Raw genomic sequence first — 19,025 nt, forward strand, 5'->3', positions numbered from 1 at the left:
CCTGCATCCCTCATTTAAGCCTCACCGAAGGCCCATAAGTAGCCACTATCTCCATTTACAAATGAAGAGACTTACCCAAGATCACAGAGAGCCTGGTTGAAACCCAGGCAACCTGACTCCTGGTGGTGCCACTGTTCTCTAACAGTTGTGATAATAGTAAGCAGGACCATTATGATCCCCTTTCTATAGATGATGAAGCTGAGACTTAGAGCCATTAAAGAACTTACTCCGAGTCACACCAAGAGTTAAGTGGTGGAGTCAGCATTCAAATCAAGGTGGGCTGGCTCTAGAATCCGGGCTCTTAACCTCTCCTCCATGCTGCTTCTCTCTTTCTAAGTCCCTATGGGGGTCAAGCCCTATCCTAGGCGTTGGAAATACAAGGATAAAAAGATGTATGTTCTCAACCCAGTTTAAAAATTGGAACATATATTCCTTCCCAAAAGATACAGGAATGGCCATGAAGCACATGAAAAGATGCTCAGCATCACTAGGCACCAGGGAAATGCAAATTAAAACCATAATGAAGTACCACTACATACCCCACGGAATGGTTAAACATTTTTTAATTGATAACATCAAATGTTGGTGAGGATAAGGAGCAGCCAGAACTCTCATACGTTGGTGGAGAGATACAAAATGGTGCAAACACTTTGGAAAAAGTTTGACAATTTCTTATAGAACTAAACATACACCTACCCTATGACTCAGCAATTCTGCTCCTAGATCTATACCCTGCAGAAGTGAAAACATGTTTGCAAAATGGCTTGTACAAAAAGGTTCATAGAAATTTTATTGAGAGCCCAAATATGGATAGAACCCAGGTGTCCAACAATAGGAGAATGGATAAATAGATTGCAGTATATTCATACAATGGAAAATTACTCTGCTAGGAAAAGAAACAATTACTGATGCATTGCAACAACATGAATGAATGTCAAAAACTTTATGCTGAGTAAAAAAATCCTCACCTCACAAAATATATTCTGTATGTGTTCCTTTATATGTAGTTTTGGAAGTGGCAAAGCTAATCTATGGTGGGAAAAAAATCAGGACAGTTGTGGCCTCTAAAGGAGGTGGGAGTGGGTTGCAATTGGGAAGGAGCACAAGGGAACTTTTTGGGTTAGTGATAAAGCTCAACATCTGTTTAGGAGTTTGTGTTAGACACAAATATAAATTTTTGAAAATTTAAATGTACTTAAGATTTGTGCATTTCATTGAATGTAAATTTTACATTAAAAGGAAAAAATGTGAATAGATTAGATAAACAATATACATGCTAAAGTATTTAGGAAGAAGAGTACTGATGTCTGCAATTTATTTTGAAATGCATCAAAAAAGATGAATTAATGGATAGAGGATAGATAGATGGATAGATAAATGATAGAGCAAATGCAGGAAGACATTACTGGTAGAATCTATGTGGTGAGTATAAGGTATTCATTTTAAAGAAGAGAGCACAAGGCACTTCTAATCTTGATAGAGAAAGGGAGACCCGGGGATGAGCCACCCACTTCTCTAACTTACCCACAGCCATGTAGTGGGCCTCAAAGCCTGTGAATCGCTCCTCGTTGGAGAAATCTGAACGGAAAGTGATAGACATGAAGGAGCCAGGGGAGAGGACCACTTCCTGGCCAGGGGTCTGTTCTGTGTCTGTGGTCTCCCTGCCACAGAAGGTTGCCAGCACCTGCTCCTCAGTTTCTACCTTTAGGGTCAAAGAGAAAGGGAACAAGATGAGCACCTTCCCAAATTAGCTCTTCTCTGCTGGTCTCCAGGAGAAAGGACGGAGGGGCTGCCCACAAGTAGACCAGGCAGCCGGGGAAAGCCAGAGAAAGGGGTTTAGGGATTCTGGGATTTGAGGAAAGACACATTATAGGTTAAGTCAATGTGGCCGTCCAGCCACTGTTTCACTCGTTTTGTTTAGGTCCATCAAAAGTAGCTTGGCATTTGTCATTCCTGTTGACAACAAAATGGCTTATTTGTTAAAAATAGCTCAATGTTAAAATAAATAAATTTTAACATTGGATAATAGAATAAATAAGAGCTAGATAATCTCACAGATTCTATACGCAACAGGAACTTACATTTCCAGGAAAAGAAAGTTTATACACAATATAAGTCATTCATTGAACATTCAGTGTGTGCCTGCCACAGAGCAAAGCGTGGGGTGGGGATGATGGGAGATGAGTAAGACACACAACTGTCACGGGGAGGCAGTGTTCAGGGGGAGAAAAACAGAGACAGAGCTATCATCCAGTGTGACGAGTGTCTCATTGAGGATGCACTCAGAAGGAGGTGAAGGATCCCCGTTAGAATGTATGCTGCAAGAGAGTGAGACTTTAATTAATTAATTACTTGATTACTTAATTACTTATTGATATATCTGAGTTTTATTTATAAAATGATACAATATCTGTATCAGAAGTGGAAGTTTTAAAAAAATTGCATATGCTTTTCATTATTTTTATTGAAGTATAGTTGCTTAATAATGTGTTATTTTCAGGTGTACAACAAAGTGATTCAGTTATACATATGTATGCATCTATTCTTTTTCAGATTCTTTTCTTCATAGATGTATCTTCAGTGCATGGTGCAGGACCTAGAACATAGCAGTTACCCAATAAATATTTGTCATTAAGAACTAAAAGTGCAAGACATATTCTGAGAACAATGAGATGCCAGGGAGTCTGTGGGGATTGTAGGAGGAGATATATTTGGAGGAATAAGTTGAAACTAGATTACAGTTGACCTTGAATGACATAATAACAAGTGACTCAATTCTGTGAGTAAAGGGAAGACGTAATCAGAACTGTATTTAATAGGTAGTCTTAATAATACAGAAACTACTGGAGTCACCCAGAAATAGGTGCATTTGTGTTAAGACTCAGATGCAAATATTGCCTATTTGCTAAAGAATTCCTACTTTGCAAGAGTCTGAGGCCCTGGTAAATTCAGAGAGCCAAGGAGAGATTCTAAACTGATTGCCTAAAGCAGAATTTATGTGTTTGGTTTGGGAAGCACAGCGTTGTAGCTGGTTGGTATATTTATTTGACTACCAATACTTGGCCTACCTACCACTCTATCATTTACACCTACCGCCATCCTTTTAAAGTAGTGTTTCTGTTTGCAACCTCTAGATTGGTATTTTAACCAAGATGCATGAGAAAAATCTCTGACCAAGAATGATTTCTGCTGCCTTTCAAAGTCATTAAAGAAAGTTCTCAAAGGCTGCCTATCTCTAGTAGCTTCTAATGAATTCATTGTTTTGTTCATTAGTTTAGTATGTCAGAAGTATCTTAACATTTGACACTTCTGTTTTGAAACTAATGATTTATTTATTTAAAATAAGTGGGAGTTTTAAAGAAAAACAATTTGCCCTGGCAACAAAACACAAGGACAATTAATCACTAACTTTGGGAACTGAAGTGTAAACAGAAAATGAGATCATAGCTTTGCTATTTTTTCCTCTTCTCTGCAGATACTAGCCCAACTCACACCAGCCTTATTGCTACAGAATGTGCCTATCTGCACACAGCTGAAATGTCACTTCCTTGAACATCACAGCTGTTTTGCTGATCTGAGTTTTCCAGGTAGCTGAAGTTTTTACCTAGCTATGACTAAAAAAATTTTTTCCGGGGTAGCGGGGTATAATGCTTTTTAAAGTGCTTTATTCAAATCCCTGCTTTCTCAGGTAAAACATGCTAATCCTTCTTGGTGATCCAGGGACATTGTTATGAACATCAACTATCTTAGGGATACTGAGTTATGTAATGTTGCTTGCCCTGCTTTGAAGGTCCCCAGACTATTATGCCTTTGCAATTCTTACGTCTTCTTTATGTAATGTTTTATTCACTGTTTGAAAATCAGTTTATTGGCTGAAATATGTTGTAAAATAGAAACCAGTTAAGCTGCTATCATTAGAACTTAATAAAAATAAGACAAAATAGATTTAGAGTGAGGGCCTGGGAGAAGGCTTCTTCTATGAGTAACTGCATGAGCTGGAATGCACTATCTTGGTGACCTCTGCTTTGGAGTGTATGGACCTGGCATTTAGAGGTCCTGAGTATTCCTGAGGACCATACTCAGAGGTCCTGAGTATTCCTGACTCCACCATAAACTGTTATGTGGCTGACTCCTGTAGTTATCCACCTGGTAAACTAGGGGTTTCAGCTTGCTGAGCTCTACACTCTCTTCCAGTCCTGACATACCAGTATTCTAACAAGTCATCATATCCATACATTAAATAAACCAACTAGAGGATGGTGAGCAGGAATTTCAGCACACAGATTGCTTCCTGCTGAAGTACTTGATGAACTTGAACTTGTTTGTGGTCTATACCCATGTGATACAGAATCAATTACTAATGAAGAGTCATGCCTTGAGCATTAACACTTCCAGGCACAGCAGCCTCCTTCCTAATTCGGTATTCCCAAGGTCTCTGGGGTTCCATAGTACCTGTAGCATGGACACTTTCAAGTGAAATCAGCCAGAGATAATTTGGATTAGGGAGAGACCTAATGAAAGTCCGTGATAAACAACCTCCCTCCTTGTAACTTCCAGGCTTAAGGACCGTTTATGATGGCAGGTAAACGATCATCACCTGCAGGGCCTCACTATTCCAGAGGACAGGTAAGCAGGCCCCAGCTGAGACCCATGGGGAAATCTGAGCCAGATATACCTTTAGAAGCAGGGAAGAAAAGGCCCAGGGCCCTGGGAATTCAGCCTGCAGCTCCGAATAGAGTCCTGGAATATCAGAGCGTGGAAGGAGGGACCCTTAAGAGCTGTTTCGATCCCCATCCTTCTAGAGGAAACTGAGGTCCAGAGAGGGGCAGTGACTTGCTCAAGAGTAGAGAGATAATCATGATTCCCTGATACTTGTTTTGTTTTTGGAACTGTTTTGACCCTGGAGAAAGGAACCCACCAACCCAGAGAGTGCAAAGCAAAAGACACAGGCACTCTGCCAAACAACTTTTCTGGCTCAAGGGCCTCTTGAAACTTTATCTTGGGTGCATGGACTGTCTCCCAGAGAGGATGTGGCTCAGTGACAGCTCTGGCCATAACCTAAATAGAGGGGGTCACTGGCCCTACTTAATATCTTCAGCCCTTGCTATGATTGTAAAAATCTACAAAAACCATTGACTTCTGAGTACAGATGGAGGATTGAGCTCTGGCTTCTGTTCAGACTACCCCATTTCTAGGGTCATCGTATTAACATGATGGAGGGAAATACCTTATCAAATGAAAACACAAAATTCGTAATATTAGAGAACCATCTGGCTGGGGATCACAGACTCTTCATTTTTCTACTTCTTATGGGCAGCCATGTCCTTTCAGACTATTGTGATTTAGGGCACCAACACATGGATGCATGTCCTCAATTTGCTTTCTTTCAACTCAACTCAGCAAATATTTATATAGCAAGTTCTGTCTGCATTATAATGTGAAGGATGTCAAAAATTACTTATTTGTTGCACGTGCTTAATAAGGAAGTCCCCTGCCTCTGGGAATGTAAAATTTAGTAGGAGAATAAGTACTCAAATGTGTATGTGTTAGGGAATCACCAGACTGTAGTTATTGCAATGAAAGCTAGGAAGCCCCTGGGCTTATAAGATGGGAAAATATTGCCTCCAGCTGAGAGGAGTCAGAGAACACTTAAGAAGAAGAGACTGTTCTTGGATCTGGGGACTGAAAGGTGAGTAGAATTTAGGCAGATAGAAATAGTAGGTGGAGGGTTTGGGGGGCAGAGGGGAGGACATCCAGGCAGAGGGAATAGCGAAGTCCCAGGGGCATTAGGAGTCTCAACTGCCCCTCCCTTCCCACCACCACCTAGGAAAGGGGTTCTGTTGATGTAGGAAAGGGGTTCTATTGAGGACAGGGAACAGGGGAGAGAGATCTAAGGAAAAGAAGCCAGAGCCTGTTTTCTATGAATTTTCTACCTTAGTAGAAACAGCACAAACCTCCTAGGCAAAGCTAAGGCAGAGCAGCAGAAAACTTGGTCAAATTTCTGTGGGAGGACAGCTATGGCTGCTTTCCACATGTCCATAAGGTTATCTCACCAGAGCTTAACAAATACACTGACAGCCACCCAATGAGAAACTTGAAGCCCAGATGATTTAAATGAATCAAGCAAGGTCATGATCTAGTGAATGGTGGCTTCAGGTTCACAATGCAGCATCCTGATTCTCTAGTCAATAATGCTCATGCTCCTTTAAGACAGGAGGCAAACAAAAAATGCTGTCCTCTACTACATGATATCACTTATATATGGAATCTAAAAAATAATATGAACTAGTGAATATAACAGAAAAGAAACAGACTCACAGATACAGAGAACAAACTAGTGGTTACCAGTGGGGGAGGGGGCAACAAAGGAGTAGGGGATTAAGAGGTACAAACTATTATGTATAAATAAATAAGCTACAAGGATATATGTACAGCACAGGGAATATAGCCAATATTTTACAATAACTATAAATGGATTTTAACCTTTAAAGATTGTGAATCACTGTGTTGTACACCTGTAACTTATATGATATTGTACATCAACTATACCTCAATTTAAAAAAAAAAGAGGCCGTCCTATAAGCCCAAATGCCCGAGAGCTTTGCTAGTCCATGTTCCCAAGCTTCATCCTGGAGCCCCACTGACATCTTCTCTGGGCCCTTGAAGAGCTTTTCAGATTTAATTTAGGCATTCAGGGAGTGTGCTGAATTGTCCCGCTGTCAATTTAGTTAACCTCGGAACCATGTTCCCCAGAATCTCCTTCTCTCTCTAGTTCCAGGTTACTGTTGGCCAAAACAGGAACTTGTGTGGGTTTGGAAGGCAATAGTCCTTACTCTCTGGAGGTTGTTTTATGATCAGATACAGAGATGGACAGATGTAGATGTGCCAATAGGTTCTAATTGTCTTCACTCTCCTCCTCTCTGCATACAGCTCTTCTTTCCTGCTTCTGGCTCTGACGACTAAGAGTGGCCCAGGCCCACCAGAGGCTTGCAGGTGTCCCCACAGGCGTAGTAGGCTGCTCAGAGCCAACAGCTTCTCATAGACTTCTCTCCATGAGCTCCCTCTTCATGACCCAACTTTGGCTTCTTCAATAGGCTTGAATTCTCAGCTTTCTCTGAAGATACCAATATTTCCACCCATGCCAGGGCTTCACGAAAATGGATAAGTGAACTGTCTGTGGTCCTCCAACTCTCTGTCTAGGAGAAGCTGGGATCTTTACTTTCCTAGCCTCTCCGATAATTACATGAGTTCTAATGCCCATAAATAGCTTTTATCTCATAATAGTCACAGAGGCTCTGCTTTTCTGACTGAACTCTGACTGATACAGCCCGGAGCCACAGAAATGACCTCAGGCAAATCCAGCAAAAGGACCATCCTGCCAAGTCTAGCCTAAACTTCCGACCACAGAATCAAGAGCAAATAAAATGGATATTGTTTTGGCTACTAAATTTTGGAGTGGTTTGTTGCACAGCAATAGACATGTTATAGGGAGTAAGGAAGTAATCTGGGATAAAGAGAGACACTGACCTTTGTGAACTGAAATTTTGAGAATTACAGTCTCATGCCGTCTTAGGGCCTTGAAATTTACCTCATTTAACCTCTTATTTTTCTACCACACCCTTGAAAAATTCACACCACCTTTTCACGATCAGTTGCAGAGATGAAAAACTCACTACCTTCCAAGATAGATGAGGCCATTTTGGATTATCTTTGGCTTAGAAAGTTCTTCCCTGGCCCCATAACTGGGAATATAATTGAGGGGAAGATATTCCAATTGTGGAAAAAACTTATGAACAATGATGTTTCTAGCAGTTATATATAATAATAGAAAACTGGAAACAATGTAAATACCCAATTCTAGGGGAACTGTTGCATTAGCATTAGCTTAGTTAAGCAGCTATTAATTATTGCATTAATGGAGAATTTTCAGTGATCTGGAAACATTCTTAGTAGGTTATACTAAGTGAAAAAGCAGGACAAATTGTATATTCAATGTAATTATAACTATGTTGAAAGTATACATTGAAAATAAAAAGTGGAAGGAATTAGAGCAAACAACAATGGCTAGTGAAATGATAGGTAATTTTTCTTTTTCCTGTTTTTCTATTTTAAAAGTATTTTAAAAAGAAATTTGGGCCCACAGCTACTTCCCTCTAGCTTCTACCCAATGGCATAAAATCAGTTGGTTCAGGTCAACCAACAAAGGGAGCACACAGGTGGGGCAGCTGAACCAGCCTGGAAGTTCAGGGCTGGTTTCCAGTCTCTCCATCTCTTATAACCACCTGAGTATTCCCTTCCTCATGGTCATGTATGGAGACCCCCTCATCACTATTTCACTTCCTTCTCTCATTTTTTTCTAGCCCTTGGGTCCCAACAAAGCTGAAAAAGAGGTGAAAATTTTTGCTTTAATTCCACACAAACAATACGGTGAAAAATAAAATTCTGAGAAAACGATCAAGAAACTCGGAACAACTAAAATTCACATATGGCAGGGAGGGTCTCATGTCAGGGAACAGTTTTTGTGATTGTCAAGTCCAAGAGGGACCCAGAGGATGGGGTGTAAGTGGAGGTATGAGGGGAGATAGAAGAGATCCTTGGTGTGAAATTCCTGAAGACTTTAGGGGAAAGAAGAGGAGAGGGAGAGAGGGGGCATGGAGGATTGAACATTTAAGAATGTTTGTGATAAGAACATCTCTGCTCTTTTTTGGTTCTCAAGAGAGTGAGTCAAATTGTGAATTGCTTTCAATTGTGTAAGTTTTCTGTTTTTTTTGGATGTAACCCCTTACTGAGACTGGATCATGTGGGACCTCATCTTTATATAAGTTGCACATGAGTCTTCACCAATTAGTATATGTTAGGAAAATTATTTAAATTCTCTATGTTTTAGGTTACATTGTATTCCCTAAAAGATATGTTCAAGTCCTAACTCTTGGACTTGATTTTATATGGAAATAGTTCTTTGCTTATGAAATTATGTTAAGATGACATCATACTGGATTAGGGTGGACCCTAACCCAATGACTGGTGTCCTTATAAGAAATGGGAAACTTGGACACAGAGACATACACAGAGAGAAGTGTGAAGACAGAGGCAGAGATTGGAGATATGCGGCCGTAGACAGGAATGCCAAGGACTGGCAAACAACCACCAGGCAGCTAGAAGAGGCAAGGAAGGATCCTTCCCTAGAGTCTTCAGAGGAAGCACGGCCCCACCAACACCTTGATTTCAGACTTCTGGCCTCCAGAACTGTGACAGAAGAAGCTGCTGTTATAAACCACCAGGTTAATGGCAATCTGTTATGGCAGCCCTAGGAATTGAATACACTCTGTATATAGGCTTTTCTCATTTGTAAAATAGTGAAAATAATAGTATTTATAAATCATAGGACTTTGTGAATATGACATGAGTTAATATATGTAAAATATTCAGAAAGTTACCTGAAATATAGTCAGCACTCAGTAAATCAGTGAGAAAAACAGGACCCCTGAGATTCAGCCAACTGAGGTGACACCTTTCTGGACTCCCAGCTAAGTGGGGCATGGGTAATTTCACATATTCAAAGAAGAATTAAGAGACTGAAACCGTCCCTAGATATTCTCTTGTTTCCTGGTTCCACTCTTTCATTCCTAATCTCACTGGGGTCATCAGCACAGACATCTCTTTTTATGAGTCCCCCCAGATCCCAGGCTGATGGGGCAGGCAGGGAACCCAGGGAGACCTTGCAACCTGGCCTCCTCATTTGGCAGGTGGCATCTTAGGTCCCTTTGGCTCTCTGAACTCTACAAGCCTCCTATCAGTCCTGGGAGGTGGGTGACATGGAAAAGATATTATCCTAATTTTATAAGAGAGGACCAGAGTAATTTAAGGGATCTCTGAAAGCTTCCATCCACAAGAGAATAATAGCAAGTCCAGGAATCCCTTTACTTTCCTGTGTGTCAAAGGATTTCTCTAGGTGTGTGAATTTAGGCCAATGATTCAGTGACAGCCCTGGGCCCAGGACCCCTGACTCACAAGTGAGTGCTCTGTGCTCCTGTGGTCGCCTTCACTGCAAGTCTGTCACCCTCCAGGGACTGGGCCAGGGGTTAACAGCTCAAACTGCTACTTTATCCAGGTGCCCAAACTGCAGTTAAATATCATGAGAAGGAGCAAAGTAAAGGTACCAGATGCCAGACAAGAACCTGGGTCTAGAAAAAAAAAGGAGACGTGTGTGTGTGTGTGTGTGTGTGTGTGTGTGTGTATGTGTGTATTGCATTTCAGAAGCTCTTGAAAGCCATGTAAGTAAAAATAGCACAGCTGGTGGGGTTAAGACTCAAGTTGGCCACATTTGTGAGGGGCTGCAGGTTGTTGCTTCAGTCCTAGATCAAGTCGTTTGGCCATAAAATAATAATGATGATAATAATAATAATAACAATAATAATAATAATTGTAGTAGTAGTGGTAGTAATAATTCCCACCCCCCCCCATGTGGAATTTCCAGTTGACAAGGTGTTTTCACCTTCTTTATTTGTTTCTGACGGCTGTCTCGTAATGATTGCACTTCAGGTAGACATTGTGATTCCCCGACCAGAGAGGTGACATGAATTTCCAAGGTCACATAGCCTAGGAGCAGCTGACCTGAGATAAAAATCCAGATGTTCTGACTTCCAGCCTTGTTCAGTAACTGGAATTACAAGACCATAGAAGGTCTGAGATAGAAAGGACATTAAAGGCTACCTATCATCTTCCTCTCTTAGATGGGGAAACTGAGGCTCAGAGAAGTGAAGTAACTGGTTGAAAGTCACATGGCCAGATAATGGCAGAGCTACCATCAGGGCCCAGATATACTGATAGTCCCAGCAAAGTGTTCTTAGACATTTGTTAGTCGGAGTGAAAACCTCCTAACAGAGCTGGGTAAGCCCCTAGGAAGGTATGTATCGTGTACATGCAAATGCTAGACGCCATTAACAGTGTGAGGACCTGAGACCCAGCTGGCAGGTGTTGGAGTCCCCGAATCCCTCTGCTACCAGGAGGATTGCCCAGTCGCTAGGAGGGCTCTGGGCAGAAAAGGAGACGGTCTCTAGGCAGCAGAGCACGGGGAGAAGAAAGAGCTGGTTGGGGAGGGGTGGCCGCGAGCTTGGGAAGCAAGCATCCCGCAGGTGGGAAACTGGAGGCGCCTGGCATCTCAGTGCGGCAGGGCTGGGGGGGCGTGGGTGGGAGCGTCTGGGAATCATGGCTGGGAAGGGGGGCCAGGAAGGGCTTTACTCTCATTGGCCCGTGAATGGCTTAAACTCCCCATCCACCCCTTCTGTGACTTCAGAGCCAGGCCCATTCACATGCAAATACCCTCTGGGACCGGGAAGCTGAGCCCCAGAAGGTTCAGGACAGGAAAATAGCCTGGGGACAGGCAAAAACAAAGCCTTGTTGTGTTCTTCTCCTGCAGAGGCAGCCTGGCTCCAGGTCGGTCACAGTCAGCACTGGGGTGAAAGCAGTGATTAAGTAAGTGCTGAGCGGAGAGAAGGGACCCGCCACGGGCCAGCGTCTCCAGGCACTTTCCAGGAATGTGCAAGCCGGTATGTCCCTCCGCTACTGCCCAGGACCCTGCCCTCCCCAGCCCGAATGCACATCCTCAAATCTTGGAAAATTTTCAAGAGAGCTAGAATAGGGACCAAAAGACCTGGCTTCTGGTTACCGCCCTGCCACTCACATGTGTCACTTTAACCTCCCCAGGCACTGGTGCCCTGGAGCTGGCTCTTACCAACTTACAGGGGCCAGTTGTCAACTTTTCAGGGATTTTTGTGATGCTGTTGTTAAACACAGCCATCGTGAAAAACTGTTTCATAAATTTACAATTAAATAAATTATATTAAAAAGAAATAAATTATATAAAAACTCATCATCTCCTAACTATTCTATCATTTTACTATTATCTCAGCACTTGAGTTTACTAATGTCTAGAATATCTGAGTGGTGAATAGAGAGCTACTGAGGTATCTCTTCTCTGCCCTCCCAACCCACCCCCCAGTCCAGACCAGGCTGTTGATCATTGATGAGTGCACCACTGGGTTCAGCCTCAGTTTTCACAAACATACTCGGTGGACCTTAATTCTATCCTCTAAGAGTCAGGAGGTCAAATGACACTTGGGTGGGAAAGCAGCTTGTAAAGTCTGCCATTGCCTGTGCGCATTAGGCAGGGATCCTATTTCCCAGGCCCCCTGGTGATGGGGCTCCCACCTGTACCTCTGTCTTCATCTCCCATCCCTGTCCCTCCTGCTCCAGCCACACTGCCAACCTTGCTCTGCTTCAAACACACCAGGCACGTTCCCACTAAGGTCTTGGCTGTTCTTTCTGGTTGGGATGCTTTTCCCCAGAAAGCTACATGGCTGACTTTCTCAACTTCTTCAAGTCTTTGCTCAAATGTCACCCTTTCAACAAGGACCACCTTGATCAACATGTTTCAGTGGTAACATGCACCCCACCTCACGTGGACCCTCTTTACCCTGCTCTGTTTCACTTCTTTGCCTGTCACCTTACTACTCATTATATAATTAACCTGTGGATTGTGTTTAGTGTTTATTGTCTGTTCCCCCCAGTGTCATGTAAGCACCCAGCCGACCGGCACTTCTGTCTTGATTACCACTATACCCCAAGCTCTAGTAAATGGTAGGCATTCAATGAATATTTGTTGAAAAAATGAATACCTCCCCTTCCCTACTTTTTCTTCTATGAGCACATCAAAGCAAATTCAAGCCCTGCTTTTTACTAAGGTGTGTCTGAGAGTGGCCTGTGTACACATAAGCACACAGATTTGCACACCGGGGCACCTATTCCCCAGAGCACTCCCACCTCACACTCACCCACACTTGCCCACATTCTCTGCCCCAGCGCTGGGAACCTTCCTTCTGTTTTCCATCACCCCAGAGCCTGTGCTGTTTGTACTTCCTTCATAAAATAAGCTTTTGTCACGCTTTTTCTGAAGCTCATTTTCACTTCCTGATTCTTCTGAATCAGCTAGAATGGATTTGGAAACCTGGTATCTCTGGAGTGAAGAATTCCACTAGGGAATACAATTGAAATTCATGAGAAATATTTACCCATTCCTCTTTTCCCTCAGGGGCAAGGCCTCCTGTCTACTCCCAGAGAATGAACAGAGCTTCCGCAGTAGTTGAAGGTCGAGGGCACGTTCAGAGTAAACACAGAGCACTGCACAGAAATTAGGAGTCCGGGTTCAGAGGAGTCAGTCTTTGAGCAGGGCCATGGGAGGGACTTATCTGTCAATTACACAGCAGGATGAAGACTGACCCAACGAGGTCTGGGAAGGGAGCATCAGGGCTGGAAGGGCTTAGAGAGGCCAGCCAGTCCAATTTCCTCATTGGGCAGATGGAGAAACTGAGGCCCAGAGCAGACAAGTGACTTGCCCAATGTCTCAGCAGGAGTCAGTGGCTGATCTCTAGACCAGAGCCCTTTCCTTTATGCTTACCACCAGGAGATTTTTGCTTTTTCCTGTTCTGCCCCCAGGGCTGTGCTCACTACTAGAAATAAACACAGACATAGGCCCTGAACCCCTGGGGCTGACAGTCTAGTGCAATGTCCTTGAGTTCACCATTAGACATGTGTACCACAAACAGATAAATTGAGCACTTTCCCAACCTTCATAGCTCAGACTCCAATTTTTATTTATTTATTTATTTTTTCGGTACGCGGGCCTCTCACTGTTGCGGCCTCTCCCGTTGCGGAGCACAGGCTCCGGATGCGCAGGCTCAGCGGCCACGGCTCACGGGCCCAGCCGCTCCGCGGCATGTGGGATCCTCCCGGACCGGGGCACAAACCCGTGTCCCCTGCATCGGCAGGCGGACTCTCAACCACTGTGCCACCAGGGAAGCCTGTTCAGACTCCATTTTTATGAATTTTTTTTTTCTCTCAATGTCAGAATAAAAGAGAAAGTTCTTTAACAAAATCTAGACAACACAGGAACCCTCAGGGTCCTTCAGTTTTACAAGATTTTACTAAATTTCTCTTATAGCCAGGAAGCATATCAAAATCCTGAAATCCCTACCAGGATAAAACTTGTTCTGAGAAGGGCCAAATGGAGAAACACAATCATGACTTAGGAGTAAGAAGAACAAGGATTGAAACCTGGCTTTGCTCTAAAGTCCTGGACCACAAATGCACTTAAGCTCTTGATGCTCAGTATCCTTTCCTGTGAATTAGATGTAGTAATCCCGGCTCTCCCTAGTCCATGAGAATCAAAGGAGGCAATACATCAGAAAGTGCCACAAACTTGTGTCACGACAAATGAATACACAGGAGAAATAAACAGCCTCTTGCATTTGATTAGTCCTTTCAGAGTACTTTTCCACAAATTGCCTGAAAAACTGAGTGATATGTGCAAGGTCATAGGCAGCCAGTTAGTGGTAAAGTCAGCGCAGATGAGAAAACGGACACTCATTGAGCATCTGGTGATACCAGCAAGCACTTTAGTGCTCACACCCTTGCCATCATTACCACTCTAATAATGCTTACTGAACTAATTACATAGGTGTTGGGCATATGTCAATACAGCATTTACCTCACTTGACATTCACAATAAGCCCAAGAGATAGGCATTACTGTTATCCCTATTTTACAATAAATAGTGGAGGCAGGATCTGACTCTAGGTCTGAGTGACTCTAGAGGCTGAACTCCAAACCACTGAACATGTTTGCCTTTTGCAGTACTGATTTCACTCATAGCCATCATTTCATTTAAACTCTTGCATAAACTGCAAGGAAGGTACTGTATCATTGAGTCTTTTTTTTTTTTTTTTTTGGTACCAATCACAAAACCAATGCTTAGGGAGATCAAGAAGTTTAGGGAATTACACTGTTAAATTCCTCTTTACCCTTCAAGACTTATCTCAGACATTAATTATTTCCAAAGCTTTTCTTGAACACCCAGAAATGATCACTCTACAACTTATATACTGCCCCATACTCTTGTGTTACTCTGCCCAGTTTTAGCTTATTAATTATGTACTCGTCTTATGACACACTATGAAATCATGAGTTCTTGGAGGGCAGGTACTGTCTTACTCATCTTCATGGGGCCTGTCTTTGGTGCAGTGTCCAACTTATGGTAGATTTTCAATAAAATTCTTAGACTTCATTCCATAGACAGCGGAGAACAATTGAAAGGTTTTGAGAGTTGCACAATCAAAGCAATGTTTAAGAAGATCTCTCTGGACACATGTAGAGGGTGGACCGGTTGGGGAGAGACCCACAGCTGGTAGACATTTAGGATGGTATTGCAATAAACTAGGCAAGAGGAATAAGAACTGGAACTAAAGGGCTAAAGTGGAGAGAATGGAAGAAATGTTTCATGTATCAAGAATATAAGAGGAGAAAAGTGATGTTATGTCATATGAGCATTTAACAGATGCCAGTTGAGCTATATGCACTCAATAAAAGAAGGGGAAAGAGAGAAAGAGAAAAAAGCCAAATGCAGGCTTTTATTATCTCCTTTTCCAATGAACAGATACCATGAAGTGGACTTGACAATAAGATGTGTGAATCTGCTGCTCCCTTGGTGGTTCTGGTTTCTGAGTACCTTTTTCAGTAACTATAGCTCCAGGGCTCACTTCTCAGCACACGTCAAACTACTTCATCTGATGCTCACTAAAGGAATTATATAATTTGTTGCATTTCTGGGAAAAAAAGTCTCTTCTGGACATTCTAAAAGACAGTGCTCTACTATATTTAAGAGAGTAAGTTTGACTATAGACAGTATTTGCCTTACATTACACTTAAAAACCTAGGCATCCATAAGGTGGGGGACTCCACTGTCACTTAATATTTTTAAAAGAAGAAAAGAAAAGACTGAGAGTTTTGAGATATAAATTCTGGTCCCCGTGTGACCTTGGCCAATGAATTGCCCTTTCCAGGGCTTCAGCATGATGATCATGAAGTTGAATCATGATTCCTGAGGTCTTAGATACATAGAATATCAGGGCTAGGTGGACCTTAGAGAACATCTGGTTCAACTCCCTGTATCTGAGACAGGAGGAAAGAGTCCACTCTAAAAGCAATCACTTGCCCAGGGTTACTTAGTTAGTAGAGAATGGCCACAAGAATCTAGGCCTCCAGTTTCCTGGCCAGTGTCTGTGCTCTGCCCCTCGCCTACAGCATTAACCAGCTGTGATTCATATGTCTCATCTGTGCACTGTAGGAATCCACACATTGCAGCCACATTCCAAGGAAGCAAATCCTGTCGTGCAGATGTGCATGTGCCTTGAAGACCAAAGACTGCGGGAAGTCAGGCTGGAGAGGAATTTTCATAAAATGAGAGCATCCAGACCACAGCCTTGGGGTCCTGCCCTTCTTCAAGCTGCTGATGTGCAGTGTCAGCAATTCCGTCATCATCACCCTCATGGGCCAGGGTGGGAAGGGCAGTCTGTGGACTGGGGCTGGGCTGAAAGGATTCCTGTGAACTGGACAGTCCTTTAAACCCACTCCCAGGCCTGCCAGGGGAATTCAGTCACAGAATGAAAGAGCCTCAAAACAGGGGATATTATCCCATCAGACGGAAATGAGTGATATTCCAAGTTCCTTGGAAAAGGACAGCACTGGCATGATATATTTACAAGTTTTCTTCAAATGACATGTCACTAAGGCAACTCCAGCAGACTATAGTCTCTTACTGGAGTGCTTATGGCCACGGAACTTCAAGAAGTGGCCGCTGTGACATATTATTACCGTTCTCTGGCATTATCCTAACTAGGATAATGAGGGTTTGGGGGGTCATCTGGAAAGCTCTGGCAAGGAGAATGAAGATTAAAATTCTGGAATTTAAGGGACCTTAGGGATCATCTCATTCTACTCCTCATGGAACAGATGAAAAGACAGAATTTTGTAGCGGGGTACTGACTTATCCAAGGGTGGCATGGCTGGCATGCTCATGCTTCATTCAGATGAAAAGGGAAGAGCCTCCTTCTCACTCATAGCCAGGAAAGCCACATATTCTGGGGGTGGAAGGTTAGGGAGAGAACACAATTAGGAAAAGACAACGGGTTTCGACTATATGTTGAAGGCTTCTGGGTTTTAGGGTTCACAGGTGAGAGTACTAGTCTTGTCCCTGAATTGGGAACTTAAGGAGTATTCAAGCTGTAATTCCTGCAAGGTGTGACCTTCAGGGGGACCAAGAAGGTTGAGTGAGCAGAGTGAGCTTCTGAGCCACCTTCAACCCTAGCAGCCTCACTTCTGTTTCCTATATCAGGACTACTAGAAGATTTTTAAGAAGAAAATGTCCACTAGGGAGAAAATATTTGAAAAACAACAATAACAACAATGACATGGGACTAGGTGGGTCTCCAGAGGGCCCCTGTGGCCTGACATCCTATGAGTTCTTGAGTCCAGGAGGGGAACTCTGCCGGGCACATGTGGGCAAGGACACAGGGCCTGTCTCCACATGAGCACTAGTCATCAGCTGACCAGGGTGCAGCGTCCTGTGAAGGAAGGCCTGCTCAGGCCCCATGGCTACTAGAACCTCTGCAGGGAGGCCAATGCTAGTGCTGGGATGGCATTCTGGAAGGAAGTGGGCTGTGCAAGCCCAAGCAAAGTAATACCTCTCTGTCCAATATGCTAATCTCTTCTTCTAAAGGAACTGGAAAAATGTATTGGAATCAGAGAAGCAAGGACTGTCGGGCACTTCAGGTAGGCAGCTCAGTCTCTGTGTTGCCTCACACAGACTGTTTCTTTGCTATGCTCAGAGGTCATAAGTCTAATTTTGGAGCAGAGAGAGTGCTAAAAGATTGCCTTTTCTACTCCAGATCATTTGGGAGTTAGTGGCAGATCTGGGACTAGAACAGGCATTTCCTGAATCCCAGTCAAGAAACCAGGATGATGCTGCCCTTCCAGAGGGCCTAGTCCCATCTCCTTGGGCTTTCAGGAAGGTATCTCACCACCCTAGATAGAAACCATCAATCAATTTCCAAAATATTCTCCAACCAGAAAGGCCAAACTTTGGGTAGAAATTTCAGTGTCCTTAATTCAGTGTCGGAAGAGGTCTTCACAGTCTATTGTTGCCCTTGAAAAGTATCATTTTTTTCCGCTACAAAGTGTAGCTGATGTCAACCCTTTAATCTGCCTTGCCAGGAGACTCAATTTATTGGGGGGCAAAGGAATGAGTTAAATCCTCTATTGTGTGTTTATCATCTCGATAAAGGAGTCCTAACAAGGTCAAACCTGGCATCCATATAAATAAGAGGAAAACTTGTGAGAAATGATTGAATATGAATTGAGAGTGAATTCTTAGGGTGGAGGCAGGGAGGAATAATGAAAATAAGTCATTGTCACAGCTAAAGAAAAAAATTCTAATTTCTGTGGTCTTGAGGCCTCAGCTACTAATAAAGGCAAGTGTTTCCGCTGGCAAAATTTCTAGATGATTGACATAGTTGAAAGTAGAGAAAAAAGCAGTTAGGAAGTTCACATCTAGCCTTGTCTAAATCTATGGAATTTACTCTTCTATTAAGTCACTGTTCGGTCATTTTCCTTCTGCTAAGTTCACTCTCCAACCTAAATATTTGAGAATACCATGGTTGTACGGTGAGCATCAGCTAGGGGAATGGGCTGGGGGATTCTGCTAACCTAATGTCCCCTACCCATAATGCATCTGGGATCCTGGAGTTTGGTTCTGCCAGAGGCTAGATTATGTCCTAGAAGACATAACTAACCTGTTTGTTAGAAATTTCAATTTAGGATGATAAACACTTCGGATCTTGGTGAATACTCTCTGCTTGATCCTTGCGAGTCTGAGAAGTTGACTCCATTTTCAATGAATTTATAGAAACTGTCTGTCAATCTAGATTACCAAGCCACATCATCTCTTAGAGCAGCCAGTTTTACCTTTTCTCATTCTTTTTGTCAATCTTTTATTGTCATTACTCTTTTTCATCTTGTGCAATTGCTATTTTTCTAGGCTCATCTCTCTTTTTAAGGGACTAGATTTTTGTGTCCTTAAATTCTCACAGTTTCTAGCACAGGGCATTCAAAGATGGGCAGCATCACACAGAGAG

The 19,025-nt window shown here is 42.9% G+C and overlaps 1 protein-coding gene across 5 annotated transcripts in view; it reads right to left on the minus strand.

Annotated features, from left to right (window-relative positions):
• Nucleotides 1-19,025, minus strand: part of MASP1 (MBL associated serine protease 1) — a 63,571-nt gene that overhangs the window by 36,572 nt on the left and 7,974 nt on the right. For all 5 annotated transcript variants that reach the window (XM_073804013.1, XM_019946041.3, XM_019946042.3 and 2 more), the window contains one exon: nt 1,525-1,702. In XM_073804013.1, coding sequence (XP_073660114.1) covers nt 1,525-1,702 — 178 coding nt within the window. The remainder of the gene's footprint in view (nt 1-1,524; nt 1,703-19,025) is intronic.

The sequence above is a fragment of the Tursiops truncatus genome, chromosome 4, assembly GCF_011762595.2.
Source record: "Tursiops truncatus isolate mTurTru1 chromosome 4, mTurTru1.mat.Y, whole genome shotgun sequence".
NCBI lineage: Eukaryota > Metazoa > Chordata > Mammalia > Artiodactyla > Delphinidae > Tursiops > Tursiops truncatus.